Below are 14,980 nucleotides of genomic sequence, written 5' to 3' on the forward strand. Positions count from 1 at the left end.
CTGAAGTTTTGGCTAAATTACCAGAACTAAGAGGTAAGCGTGATCACTCTGGGGTGAGAACAGAGTGCGCTGATAATATTAGGGCCATGTCAGACACTGCGTCACAATTTGCAGAACATGAGGACGGAGAGCTTCATTCTGCGGGTGACGGTTCTGATCCAAACAAACTGGATTCAGATATTTCAAATTTTAAATTTAAGCTGGAAAACCTCCGTGTATTACTAGGGGAGGTGTTAGCGGCTCTGAATGATTGTAACACAGTTGCAATACCAGAGAAAATGTGTAGGTTGGATAAATATTTTGCGGTACCGGCGAGTACTGACGTTTTTCCTATACCTAAGAGACTTACTGAAATTGTTACTAAGGAGTGGGATAGACCCGGTGTGCCGTTCTCACCCCCTCCGATATTTAGAAAGATGTTTCCAATAGACGCCACCACACGGGACTTATGGCAAACGGTCCCTAAGGTGGAGGGAGCAGTTTCTACTTTAGCTAAGCGTACCACTATCCCGGTGGAGGATAGCTATGCCTTTTCAGAACGAATGGATAAAAAGTTAGAGGGTTACCTTAAGAAAATGTTTGTTCAACAAGGTTCTATATTGCAACCTCTTGCATGCATTGCGCCTGTCACGGCTGCAGCAGCATTTTGGTTTGAGTCTCTGGAAGAGACACTTGAATCAGCTCCATTAGATGAGATTACACACAAGCTTAAAGCCCTTAAGTTAGCTAACTCATTTATTTCAGATGCCGTAGTACATTTAACTAAACTTACGGCTAAGAATTCCGGATTCGCCATTCAGGCACACAGAGCACTGTGGCTAAATCCTGGTCAGCTGACGTTACTTCTAAATCTAAATTGCTTAATATACCTTTCAAAGGGCAGACCTTATTCGGGCCCGGGTTGAAATAAATTATCGCTGACATTACAGGAGGTAAAGGCCATGCCCTGCCTCAAGACAGAGCCAAACCTAAGGCTAGACAGTCTAATTTTCGTTCCTTTCGTAATTTCAAAGCAGGAGCAGCATTAACTTCCTCTGCACCAAAACAGGAAGGAGCTGTTGCTCGCTACAGACAAGGCTAGAGACCTAACCAGTCCTGGAACAAGGGCAAGCAGGCCAGGAAACCTGCTGCTGCCCCTAAGACAGCATGAATCGAGGGCCCCCGATCCGGGAACGGATCTAGTGGGGGGCAGACTTTCTCTCTTCGCCCAGGCTTGGGCAAGAGATGTCCAGGATCCCTGGGCGTTAGAGATCATATCTCAGGGATACTTTCTAGACTTCAAATTCTCTCCCCCAAGAGGGAGATTTCATCTGTCAAGGTTGTCAACAAACCAAATAAAGAAAGAGGTGTTTCTACGCTGCGTACAAGATCTTTTATTAATGGGAGTGATCCATCCGGTTCCGCGGTCGGAACAAGGAAAAGGGTTTTACTCAAATCTGTTTGTGGTTCCCAAAAAAGAGGGAACTTTCAGGCCAATCTTGGATTTAAAGATCCTAAACAAATTCCTAAGAGTTCCATCGTTCAAAATGGAAACTATTCGGACAATTTTACCCATGATCCAAAAGGGTCAGTACATGACCACAGTGGATTTAAAGGATACTTACCTTCACATACCGATTCACAAAGATCATTACCGGTATCTAAGGTTTGCCTTTCTAGACAGGCATTACCAGTTTGTAGCTCTTCCATTCGGATTGGCTACGGCTCCGAGAATCTTCACAAAGGTTCTGTGTGCTCTTCTGGCGGTACTAAGACCGCGAGGAATTGCGGTAGCTCCGTACCTAGACGATATTCTGATACAAGCTTCAAGCTTTCAAACTGCCAAGTCTCATACAGAGTTAGTACTGGAATTTCTAAGGTCGCATGGATGGAAGGTGAACGAAAAGAAGAGTTCTCTCTTTCCACTCACAAGAGTTCCCTTCTTGGGGACTCTTATAGATTCTGTAGAAATGAAGATTTACCTGACAGAAGACAGGTTAACAAAGCTTCAAAATGTATGCCGTGTCCTTCATTCCATTCAACACCCGTCAGTAGCTCAATGCATGGAGGTGATCGGCTTAATGGTAGCAGCAATGGACATAGTACCCTTTGCACGTCTACATCTCAGACCGCTGCAATTGTGCATGCTAAGTCAGTGGAATGGGGATTACTCAGACTTGTCCCCAACTCTGAATCTGGATCAAGAGACCAGAAATTCTCTTCTATGGTGGCTTTCTCGACCACATCTGTCCAGGGGGATGCCATTCAGCAGGCCGGACTGGACAATTGTAACAACAGACGCCAGCCTACTAGGTTGGGGCGCTGTCTGAAATTCTCTGAAGTCTCAGGGACAATGGAATCAGGAGGAGAGTCTCCTACCAATTAACATTCTGGAATTGAGAGTAGTTCTCAATGCCCTTCTGGCTTGGCCCCAGTTAACAACTCGGGGGTTCATCAGGTTTCAGTCGGACAACATCACGACTGTAGCTTACATCAACCATCAGGGAGGGACAAGAAGCTCCCTAGCAATGATGGAAGTATCAAAGATAATTCGCTGGGCAGAGTCTCACTCTTGCCACCTGTCAGCAATCCACATCCCGGGAGTGGAGAACTGGGAGGCGGATTTCTTAAGTCGTCAGACTTTTCATCCGGGGGAGTGGGAACTTCATCCGGAGGTCTTTGCCCAAATACTTCGACGTTGGGGCAAACCAGAGATAGATCTCATGGCGTCTCGACAGAACGCCAAGCTTCCTCGTTACGGGTCCAGATCCAGGGATCCGGGAGCGGTTCTGATAGATGCTTTGACAGCACCTTGGACCTTCGGGATGGCTTATGTGTTTCCACCCTTCCCGATGCTTCCTCGATTGATTGCCAGAATCAAACAGGACTTGGTATGCAGATCTAGTGGACATGTCATCCTGTCCACCTTGGTCGCTACCTCTGAAACAGGACCTTCTGATCCAGGGTCCCTTCAAACATCAAAATCTAATTTCTCTGAAGCTGACTGCTTGGAAATTGAACGCTTGATTTTATCAAAACGTGGTTTTTCTGAGTCAGTTATTGATACCTTAATACAGGCTAGGAAGCCTGTTACCAGAAAGATTTACCATAAGATATGGCGCAAATACTTATATTGGTGCGAATCCAAGAGTTACTCATGGAGTAAGGTTAGGATTCCGAGGATATTGTCTTTTCTACAAGAAGGTTTAGAAAAGGGTTTATCCGCTAGTTCCTTAAAGGGACAGATTTCAGCTCTGTCCATTCTTTTACACAAACGTCTGTCAGAAGTTCCGGACGTTCAAGCTTTTTGTCAGGCTTTAGCTAGGATCAAGCCTGTGTTTAAAACTGTTGCTCCACCATGGAGTTTGAACTTAGTTCTTAATGTTTTACAGGGGGTTCCGTTTGAACCCCTTCATTCCATTGATATCAAGTTGTTATCTTGGAAAGTTCTGTTTTTAATGGCGATTTCCTCGGCTCGAAGAGTCTCTGAGTTATCTGCCTTACATTGTGATTCTCCTTATCTGATTTTTCATTCAGACAAGGTAGTTCTGCGTACTAAACCTGGGTTCCTACCTAAGGTGGTCACTAACAGGAATATCAATCAAGAGATTGTGGTTACATCTTTGTGTCCTAATCCTTCTTCGAAAAAGGAACGTCTGCTACACAATCTAGATGTAGTCCGTGCCCTGAAATTTTATCTACAGGCAACTAAGGATTTTCGACAAACGTCTTCCCTGTTTGTCGTTTATTCTGGTCAGAGGAGAGTTCAAAAAGCTTCGGCTACCTCTCTCTCCTTTTGGCTTCGTAGCATAATACGGTTAGCCTATGAGACTGCTGGACAGCAGCCTCCTGAAAGAATTACAGCACATTCTACTAGAGCTGTGGCTTCCACTTGGGCCTTTAAGAATGAGGCTTCTGTTGAACAGATTTGCAAGGCTGCAACTTGGTCTTCTCTTCATACTTTTTCCAAATTTTACAAATTTGACACTTTTGCTTCTTCGGAGGCTGTTTTTGGGAGAAAGGTTCTTCAGGCAGTGGTTCCTTCCGTATAAAGAGCCTGCCTGTCCCTCCCGTCATCCGTGTACTTTAGCTTTGGTATTGGTATCCCATAAGTAATGGATGATCCGTGGACTGGATACACTTAACAAGAGAAAACATAATTTATGCTTACCTGATAAATTTATTTCTCTTGTAGTGTATCCAGTCCTCGGCCCGCCCTGTCACTTTAAGGCAGGTAATTTTTCCATTAAACTACAGTCACCACTGTACCCTATGGTTTTCCTTTCTCTGCATGTTTTCGGTCGAATGACTGGTAATGGCAGTTAGGGGAGGAGCTATATAGCAGCTCTGCTGGGTGAATCCTCTTGCACTTCCTGTTGGGGAGGAGTTAATATCCCATAAGTAATGGATGATCCGTGGACTGGATACACTACAAGAGAAATAAATTTATCAGGTAAGCATAAATTATGTTTTTTAAATTACTTTAGTAGGAATGAGTGCTATATTAAACCCTTAACCTTAGGTTCTCTTACCTGTTTATCTTTACTTATGTATATTGAAGGGTAGCACCGGATTCATTATCCATTTATTCCTCTACACACTATATCTAGTGCCAGTCCTCTAATCTATATTCTATGTAATTCAGAAAGAGCATGCAATTTTAAGCAACCTTCTAACTTACTCCTATTATCAATTTTTCTTCGTTCTCTTGCTATCTTTATTTGAAAAAGAAGGCATCTAAGCTTGTTTTGGATTCAGTACTCTGGGCAGCAACTTTTTTTATTGGTGAATGAATTTATCCACCAATCAGCAAGGACAACCCAGGTTGTTCAACAAAAATGGGCCGGCATCTAAACTTACATTCTTGCATTTCAAATAAAGATACCAAGAGAATGAAGAAAAATTGATAAAAGGAGTAAATTAGAAAGATGCTTAAAATGTCATGCTCAATCTGAATCCAGAAAGAAAAAATTTGGGTACAGTGTCCCTTTAAGTATATAAACTTTCAGTATAGGTAGGTATACCACAGGCAACATCAGCTATTTCAAATGCCAAAATAAACAATTTGTAAACAATGTAATACATATAAAATAGATCACTGGGAACAAATTAAAGGCTAGTTTATGAATGGAGCGCTATTTATTGCTCCTGCTCATGTGTTAACATCGCTAGACGAAGACTTTTTGTGCGCATTGGGTTTCATTCGTATTATGATCTATAGACGAGAAGAGAGACAGATGCGCCACATGGCCCAATATTGTTTGTACCACACAAAATAAATGATCAAGTTGTACTATATTAAACTCACAATCTGAGAAGCACTCCAATTAGTGCAGTGGGAGCAGTCTGGGATCTATGACAGTCACCCAGCAGACCGACCTCTTGGTATAGAGAAGGATCTTCTGTGTTGGAAATACAAAAAGACACAAGGTGCCTATATGGCCTAGTACAGTCTTAACCCAAGGAGCACTAGTATGTATAGTATATATATATATACTCACAATTTTTATAGCATCTCCATTGATGCTATTCAAGCAGGAAGGGATCAATACAGTCACCCAACAGACTATGACAAGGCTTCCACAGGAGGCAATCAGCAAGAGTCCAGTGGACCAAAGGTAGATCCAAATAATACACGATAGCAAGTGTTTTTATATAAAAGTTATAAACTTTACTTAAAAGGATAAAATCAAGCGACGCGTTTCTCAGCAACAAGCTGTTTCATCAGGCTTATCTGTAGATATAGGCAGTGGAAAGAACCTTGACATGGTGCCTGAGCATTCCCATTTGGCCAGATGCGGTAACTAACCTTTCCAGTTGTGATTTTATCTTAGCTGTGAGCTAGCTGGTAAGTGCTGGGTGTTTCTATGTGTTGTATTACTTTTTGTTTGTAATCCCCCTTGTTTCTTGCACCCATTCCGGACTGGGGTTAACTGCCTGTGGCTCTGGTGACATCACAGCTTTTTTGGAGTGCTATTTAGCACCCAGGGCTGGATGTTGCTGAGTCACAGGATGTGTACCTGGTCTGGTCTTGGAGTGCAGTTCCCTTCCATGTTTTGTATTTTCTCTGGGTGATTACATCCACCTGTGCACCCCTTCTTTGTTCTCAGTCTGTTTGGCTTTGTGAGCTCGCATGATGGTGTGGCTGTGTTAGGGACTCAGGCAGTGGAAAGGACCTTGACGTGGTGCCTGAGCTTTCCCATTTGGCCAGATGCGGTAACTAACCTTTCCAGTTGTGATTTTATCTTAGCTGTGAGCTAGCTGGTGAGTGCTGGGTGTTTCTATGTGTTGTATTACTTTTTGTTTGTAATCCCCCTTGTTTCTTGCACCCATTCTGGACTGGGGTTAACTGCCTGTGGCTCTGGTGACATTACAGCTTTTTGGAGTGCTATTTAGCACCCAGGGCTGGATGTTGCTGAGTCACAGGATGTGTACCTGGTCCGGTCTTGGAGTGCAGTTCCCTTCCATGTTTTATATATATATATATATATATATATATATATATATATATATATATATATATATATATATATATATATATATATAGGTATAGGTATAGATATATACAGATATATAGGAATATCTATTAAAAATACTTTGATTATATTCACTTATGTGAAGAACACTGGAATGTGAAATATTTACAGTACAAACACAGTTAAACACTTTAAAAAATGCATATTGCATACATATGTTTTTCGTGTTTTCAGCTACTTGACTGCAAAGGGCTACATATGTCTATATATGTATACACATGTGTTTATGTCTGTAAATACATATAAACACATACAAATGTAGGGTAAACTGTCCTTTTAACTTTGTGTTTAACCCTTTTGCAGGAGTTAACATAGTTATATTCAAGCAATAGTGCATTAATAAAAAAGCTCAAAGTTGTTAGAGCAATTATTTTTGTGTTTTTCTCTACCAAAACAGAACAATTTATCTTTACTTTAGAATTGTCTCTCTGTAAAATGAATTCATTTATTTGTTTCCAAGTAAAGAAATTGTATTCATTAGAGAATATAAATAGAAAATGCAAAATATGATACATCTTTAGCATCAAGTTCCATATTATCACTAATATAATCATTATATTTTGTTTAAAAATTAACATATTTATTGAATCATAAATAATGTAAAAAAAGATATCTCTGTATCAAAGTGGAAAACAAATCAAATACAGATATTCATTCATCAGAAAACACATTTGCTTTCACTAATGTAAAAAAAATATAAAGTCAAAGAGAAATCAAGAAATTGGAAAGTATTTATTTTTATATTAATACTGCTCTCATGGTGGTTTCCATAGAAACCTCTAAAGTTCCTTATTTGACATCATCTTTAGAACTTTAGTTACCGTAGAAACTGAACACAGTTGTTATATATAGCAAGTTTTCTGACATCTAAGTGTCATTTAAATTAATTTTGTTTGGAAAATTTGTTGAATTATTGAATATGTTGCATGCAGTTCTTTCACTGCGGTGCATAGGAACCTCCCTGTTTTCACAGCATGTTGCTTTCCATAATGAAAGATATTTAGAGAAATGTGCTAATATTTTGTAGGTCACAAGGCCAGAGCAAAAGATGTAAAAGCAAATGCTGATAGACTCCTTAAATGCTGATTGTATTAGACATTCATTTGTTTCTATGTATTTGTCTAGATTAAAACTGGAATATAAATAGTGCCAGTGCATGCAGGAAATGTATTTTTAAAGCTAGTCGTTTTTAGAAATGAGTATTTAAAGATATTCTAATATGTACTCATTTGCATTTCTTACAGCTAGACATACTGTCAAGATTCTAAAAGTCTGGGGCTTGAGCCCCAGGAAAAACTGGACACAGTGATAGCTATTCCCCTGCAAAGCACATAATGCATATATGTTAATCATTTACTGATATATATCAAAAAGAAGGAATTATTTTTCCCACAGGCATATACTCACTATAAATGTATCTTTGCACAGGAGGGAGAAATCATTGCTGTTTTTAAGATTTAGGGTTTCACCAGACCAGGCTTTGGGCTTTAACACCAAAGGCTTTCCCAACCACACCCGTACCTATGATGCCCCAGTAAGTCTCAAAAAATAAATGTAATGCAATATATAGCCTTAAAGGCACATACAAGTGCAAAAAGAATATGCTCTTATATTTACTGTATATGTACTGTATTTAATGGTCTTTTAAAGAACCATTTGTACCCTGCCCTGGTGCTCAGAGGGGGCTAAATTAATGGTCTTTCTATGGAAACCGATGAACATCAAACTGCAGGTCAAAGCAATTAATTAAAAACAATGCTACACTAATAATGTCAGAGCCACCTTTGTGCTGATATAAATATATCAGTATTGTGGTTAGAGTTATTGTTACGATTAACCTCTTGGGCTCCACGGGTTATTTTGCAATTTGGAGCCAAATATCTGGGTCATCATTGACTCGTGTGAAGGGAAAAATCATAGGAGCTACAGAAGAACCAGTTCTTATGTGCACTAAACATGTAAATCCAGTACTGGACAAAATATATCACACTTCCTAGTAACCAGTATCAGGTGGCCAAGTCAATGGGCCACAGTACTCTATGGAGGAAGTCAGCAGAACCAGGGGTGGAGCTGGGTTTGTGTTCGGTCAATGCTTCATTAGTGCAATCATATTTAATATGGGTAGGGTTGGGAGGTTTAGGGGACTGTCTTGACAGTTTTACTTTGTAAAACCAGAATATTTAAAGGGAAAGTAGTTCAGCAGGAGGAACGTAGTTTCCAAATTGACTGCCCCCAAAAATGTCAGAAGCTCTTTTATATGGTCTGAAGACTGTGAACTTGATCTTTAGGGCAAAGATTTTCCAACTTTGATTGTAAATGCTTCTGAAACTGGACTTTCTGCCTCTTTGTCCTGGATGGTATATGCTCAGGGGCATAACTATAGAGGTCTCAGAGGTTGCTACCATGTTTATGCAGGAAGGATGCACAAGTGCATATAATCTGGTGCAGACTAACTGAGGGGGAAACACAACCCCAAATCACAGACAAGTAGCTCTGCATGCTCCAATGTGACTGCTGGGCAGACAGGAAGGGAGCTGTTAAATTAGGGGGCCCCACTGCAGCCTTTAATCTGGGGAGCAGTGAGGACTAGTTGTGTCGCAAAAAGTGGGAAAAGAATCTCCCAAAAATCACGGTCAGATGTGCATACTTAAATATGCTATTGCAAGAATCAATTTAGGGTACACAGACAATCACTACCGTACATGCATATCCAAATATAACTGTACATTTACGTACATGTCTTACAGGCCATTGAGTAAATAACCCTTGTGAATGGTAGTTCAGAACATATATTAGGGTGTACTACCGTAGTTCTGTACTGTGTCTCAATTTACAGTCCGCTAAAATCCAGTGTATCTATAACACCTTCCCACGTGTCAGATACTGTTTCTTAAAGGGGTAACTGTGTAATGTAACATAACATAACATAGCATAGCATTTAACAGTTCTGTATGGACCTCATAGAGTGTAAAGGATCACTTGTTGCTAGTTACTCACGAGTCCCCCACCCGGGTTGCTGGTAGTTGTATGGATAATCGATTCATCAAAGGATGTCTACTGGGCTCGTTGTGTTCCACTTCCGATAACTGTAGCAGTGAAAAGCCTTTAATCCTTCCCGCAAGTAGATCAGTGCTGCTCACCCGGGGCTCTGGAAAAAGCTGAACTGTAGACCGTTCCCCTGCAGGTCCCTTTAAGCTCAAGCGTGCTCACTCCTGGCACAAAGCTTAGTGTACGGCGGTCTTGCCGAAACATGTCAGCCTTTGCTTTTGTTCCTTGTACCCTCCTGTGACGGTTTTACTAGGGTTTTTTATAACCTGTACGTTTTTAAACGATTTGCCAATAAAAGTATCAAGTTTTAACCTACAAGCTTGTTTCAGTGCTCCAAAATTTCACTTCGTTGTTACATAGAGGACTAGTTATGCCCCTGAGTATACCCATATATTCTTTTTATTTATACCCACTGAAGAATATGATTGAGCAGTGCAGATATAATAATAATACATAATGCTTGGAGATTCTGTGTGTTCATGCATGTTACAAAATGGTTGCTTGCTGTGTGTTTAGCAAGCCTTCATCTGGATTAAGGCATTAAATCAATAGCTCTGCAGTTGTTTGTGTGAATATTTGACAATCAACCATATGGCCTCTTGGGTTAAGGACAGACAAAGCTTTCTAAACATGAGGAAAACAATAGTTAGTTGTCAGAAACCAAATGAAGTGAAAAATAATGATATTGTTTATATTTTAGACTTCTCTCTGAATGTTTCCAATGGTAAGTCCCTCTTGAATATCTTTTAAATGCTTTTATTTTACTTACAATTTCCCCTTTTCCTCCATATATATTGTTCTACTTTTTTTTTTAATTAAAACTGTTTTGGTATATTTTATTTGTTTGAGAGTAAAACCTTACAAAATGTCTGGTAGGCATAAGATACAGCCATAGATCTTACAAACTATTCCCATTGAGCTGAACAATTATATAAATATCTCCTTTATGCTTTTTTTCAAGAGCTACAAGAAACCTAAATGGGCAATCACTAGATCAGGGTTCTTCAAACTTTTTTCCCCAAGACCCAGTGACATAATACCACATACCTTCGTGACCCTATTTTTATGCTTGGTCTGAAAATGTCAGCGGTAGTATACAACAAGATACTAGAGGGGAGAGAGAGCAAAAGAGAGGGGGGAGAGCAAAAGAGAGGGGGGAGAGAGAGAGAGCAAAAGAGAGGGGGCGAGAGAGAGCAAATGAGAGGGGAGAGAGAGAGCAAATGAGAGGGGAGAGAGAGCAAAAGAGAGGGGGGGGGAGCAAAAGAGAGGGGGGAGAGAGAGCAAAGAAGAGGGGAGAGAGTGCAAAAGAGAGGGGGAGAGGGAGAGCATAAGAGAGGGGGAGAGAGAGCATAAGAGAGGGGGAGAGAGAGCAAAAGAGAGGGGGGAGAGAGAGCAAAAGAGAGGGGGAGAGAGAGCAAAAGGGGTGGTGAAAGAATCCTCCTAGATGGATTCTTTCACCACCCTTCCTTTTTCAGAATCCACCTGGATGCAGCGAAAGCGTAAGGTTCCGTCACCACAATAGACTGCCCTTCCGAAAATGGCAGGGTGGTTCGGTGGTTCCGTCACCACAATAGACTGCCCTCTGGGCAGGCTTTCCCACTAGTATATATATATATATATATATATATATATATATATATATATATATATATATATATATGTGTCTATATATGTGTACATATATATTAATGTTTTATATGTGTGTATATATGAATGTAAATACATATATTCACATATAAATACATTATTATATATGAACACATGTATAGACATATATATATATATATATATATATATATATATATATATATATATATATATATATATATATATATATATATATATATATATATATACTATATAACTTTCTAATTTAATCCTATTATCAAATTGTCTTCATTCTCCTGGTATCTTTATTTGAAAAGCAAGAATGTAAGTTTAGATGCCGGGCCGGCCAGGCCCATTTTTGATGAACAACCTGGGTTGTTCTTGCTGATTGGTAGATACATTCACCCACCAAGTGCTGTCCAGAGTATGAACCAATAATTGGCTGTCTCCTTAGCTTAGATGCCTTCTTTTTCAAATAAAGATAGCAAGAGAACAAAGAAAAGTTGATAATAAGATTAATTAGAAAGTTGCTTAAACTTGCATGCTCTATCTGAATCCCGAAAGAAAAAAAATTAGGTTGTGTCCCTTTAAAGCCCTTTGCCTGCCTTTTTTTTTTTTTTTCTAACACCCGAGATCTCCAATCTTTGAGCCCTTTTTTGTGCAATATTTTTTTTTTTTATCAGACAGTGTTAATATGAGTATTTTTGTACTTTGTAATGTATTTTTTAAATTTTTTGTGCAAATTTTATGTTTCGGAAAAGAGTTAACCACAGCTCTGAAATCAGTAAGGATTGAAGCGTAAAGGGATTTTTCTCCACTTATTATATCAACGCTATGAAAATGGCTTGCAAAAACTCGATTGCACTAACGCAAAACTGTTTGCGCCTCACTTCACTAATCTAGCCCTTAGTATTAAAAATAAAGCACATTTTGGGGATTTAAAAAAAAATAAAAAATAATAATAATAATAATAATAATAATAATAAAATAAATAAATAATAAGGGTACTAATTTATTTGTGCAAATGTTTATTCCCTGTAGTAAGCCAGTTTGGTCAAGTGTAAAAGTACATATATTTTGCAAAAATGAATTGCAGTTCCTCACTGAAATCAGAACATTGTATTGTTTGAAGTATAAGATAGTTCACAATGATTAAAACATATATATTTTTTTTATTATTGAAAAAGCACAGAAAAAGGAAGTGTAGTATAGAAAATGTGGTTGTTCTGCCTTTTTTTTGCTAGTTTGGAGGACCTGTTAGTACTTGGAAATTCAGTATCAGGAACAAAACTAGAAATGTGTTTGAATAACACACAGAAAACACTGAAATTATGCTCAATTGCAAACTTACAAACATCTAATATCAGAGAAATGTCTTACTAATAAATTGGTTATTCTGAACTGAAAACAATTGCTCCAGGGTTCAGTATATTTGCCTTTAGTTTAAATGTATTGTATGTAAAGGAGGGTGTCACATAGATTTCAAAGCTGATATATATTTTTTTTCACAAAAAGGTATGGAGCCTCATGGCTTGGCAGGCAATTGGTTAAACACAGTAAAAGGTTGTACAAGTGCCTACAATAAATTGCAATCATTTTTTTCCTTGTTGTTGTGTACTTACACAGATAAGACCACGTGTGTGCCTACAGAGAGTTATATAAATAAATTGCAAAGCAAATATTTATCTTAAAAAATACAATAAAAAGATTATACACAGACAGTGGCAGATGCATAACCTGGCACAGCTCCGTCACCTGCTCTCAGATATAAATGTGCTGGGTGAGGAGTGATTTCATCCAGGCAGTACTGAATCTATAAGGGGTGGGACAAGTGAATAGGCTGGTCCATGTGTCTCCTCCTCAGTTTTCTCACATTCAGCAGCATCCAGAGCTGGATAGCAGATCGGGAGAAGGGGGTTTGGTGAGAGGCTGCTGGCTGGAAAACCTGTGACCATGCTGCCTTGGAAGAAAAGCAAGTTTGTGCTAGTTAAAAAAGAGAAGAAGAGGAAGCCTGTGAGTTACCCATCTCTGCTCTCCTCCTTCATCAACTCATGTCCTGATCTCCTACCTCAGGTCCCTCTGGAGCGCTTGGGGAGGGTCTTCAGTACCAGGAGGCAAAAAGTAGAGTTAAACAAACAAGATCCTTGTCATACTGTGTGGTACCTGGGCAATGCAGTGACTTTCCAGGCTAAAGGAGAGGGGTGCACTGTGGACTCAGTGAAGAAGATTTGGGAGAAGAGTGAGTACGGATGTTGCAGCACTAAAATGAAGCTGTCATTGGGAAGTTATGGGATCAGAATGACACCATGCACCAGGAGCTCAAGGAAGCCAGTCCATGCCTATCTCCTGCACCGCATCACCTACTGTGTGGCTGACTCTAACAACCCCAAGGTCTTCTCCTGGGTTTACAGGCACCAGGTCAAGAACAAGGCAGTGGTCCTCAGATGCCATGCTGTGCTGGTATCCAAATCTGAGAAGGCTAAAGACATGGCTTTGCTCCTCTGTCAGACTTCTCTGGCTGCTTTCAATGAGTTTAAAAGGCTGAAAAGGCAGAATGACATCAGGAGAGGACAGCAAGAGCTCTTGGGGCAGGATGTGGTCCCCTTGGTTCCTCTGAGAAAGCTTCTCAATGGGAAGTGTTCCTACCAACCCCAAGGAGAACGAAGTAGAAGTATCCCCAGACTTTGTTCCATCTTAGAGGAAGAGGAAGATGGAGATAGCGCTGAACAATCATTATCTCATCAAATGGTAACACATTCTTTACAGGGAAATAAAGACACTATTTTGGAACTGGCACAGGAACTTAGAAGGCTAAGTATCCAAAGAGCTTTATCCAACACTCTCAGCTGTTCACACAACCGTCCCACACAGCCTTTCGACTGGAAGTATCCAATGAGGACTATATGCTAAGTGGTTTGTACCCAACCCCAAGCACTGGAATAGCTACAAATGTTTCTGCTCCAGGGAATAGGTTGCAGTCAACTATTTATATAGAAGAGATCTTTACCAACCAGCAGACTTGTAAGATTGGATCTCAAGGACAGTAAAGACAAAGCTATACTCTTATAGTTTATTATGTGTGAAACCAATACTGATATATTTTAATTTATAGAGAACTACACAATTTGTAAAAGCAGTATCCTAATGGCAGGTGTATTCCTTTGCTAAGTAATGAAAATAAACAGGTATGATACTTGCAGGATTTGCTAATAATTGTTGTGTGCAAAACCTTTTTTTCTAATATAGCAGATGACTTCAAGCAAATATTTTACAGACACTGCATGTTATTTACAATTATAAGTGTTTTTCAACAGTTGGCACCTTGATAACAACTTTTTTTTATATATTATACAGCCATTAATAGTCAGGTATCTGCAAATTTGCTTAAACCTCTGATGTTATTATTAATAGTAATTGCCTGTGACAGAAGGTTTTGGCAGCCTACTTTATGTTGAGCCAAAATGAGGTCAGATTGTTCCTTATTTTATCCATAACAGGACTGGACATGTGTTCATAAAATGAAAAACAATTCTCTATTGCAATGTTTTGGGCTGGCACTGATTCTGCCAGTATTTGGGGCATGCAAAGAAGAACAGAAGAAAGGTGACAAAACATGACATTTATTTCCATAACAAAAGGTATCTTGGCAAGTGTAATAAAGAAAAATAAATTTCAAGATAATGGTACAGCAAAGAAGTAATAAAAATAATTGTAAAATTAGTAAACTATAATATCATAAACATAAGCAGATCTTATTTTACCTCTTCTGACATTGCACTTTGATCATGGTATTGTCCATATATCAAATG

The 14,980-nt window shown here is 39.3% G+C and overlaps 1 protein-coding gene across 1 annotated transcript; it reads left to right on the forward strand.

The window, feature by feature from the left end:
* Nucleotides 1–13,067: 13,067 nt before the first annotated feature.
* FAM43B (family with sequence similarity 43 member B) lies at nt 13,068–14,544 on the forward strand. Its single transcript, XM_053689860.1, has one exon. The coding sequence runs from the start codon at nt 13,125–13,127 to the stop codon at nt 14,079–14,081; it is 957 nt and encodes a 318-aa protein (XP_053545835.1). The 5' UTR covers nt 13,068–13,124; the 3' UTR covers nt 14,082–14,544.
* The last annotated feature ends 436 nt before the right edge of the window (nt 14,545–14,980 follow it).

The sequence above is a fragment of the Bombina bombina genome, chromosome 8 (genome assembly GCF_027579735.1).
Source record: "Bombina bombina isolate aBomBom1 chromosome 8, aBomBom1.pri, whole genome shotgun sequence".
Taxonomy (NCBI): domain Eukaryota; kingdom Metazoa; phylum Chordata; class Amphibia; order Anura; family Bombinatoridae; genus Bombina; species Bombina bombina.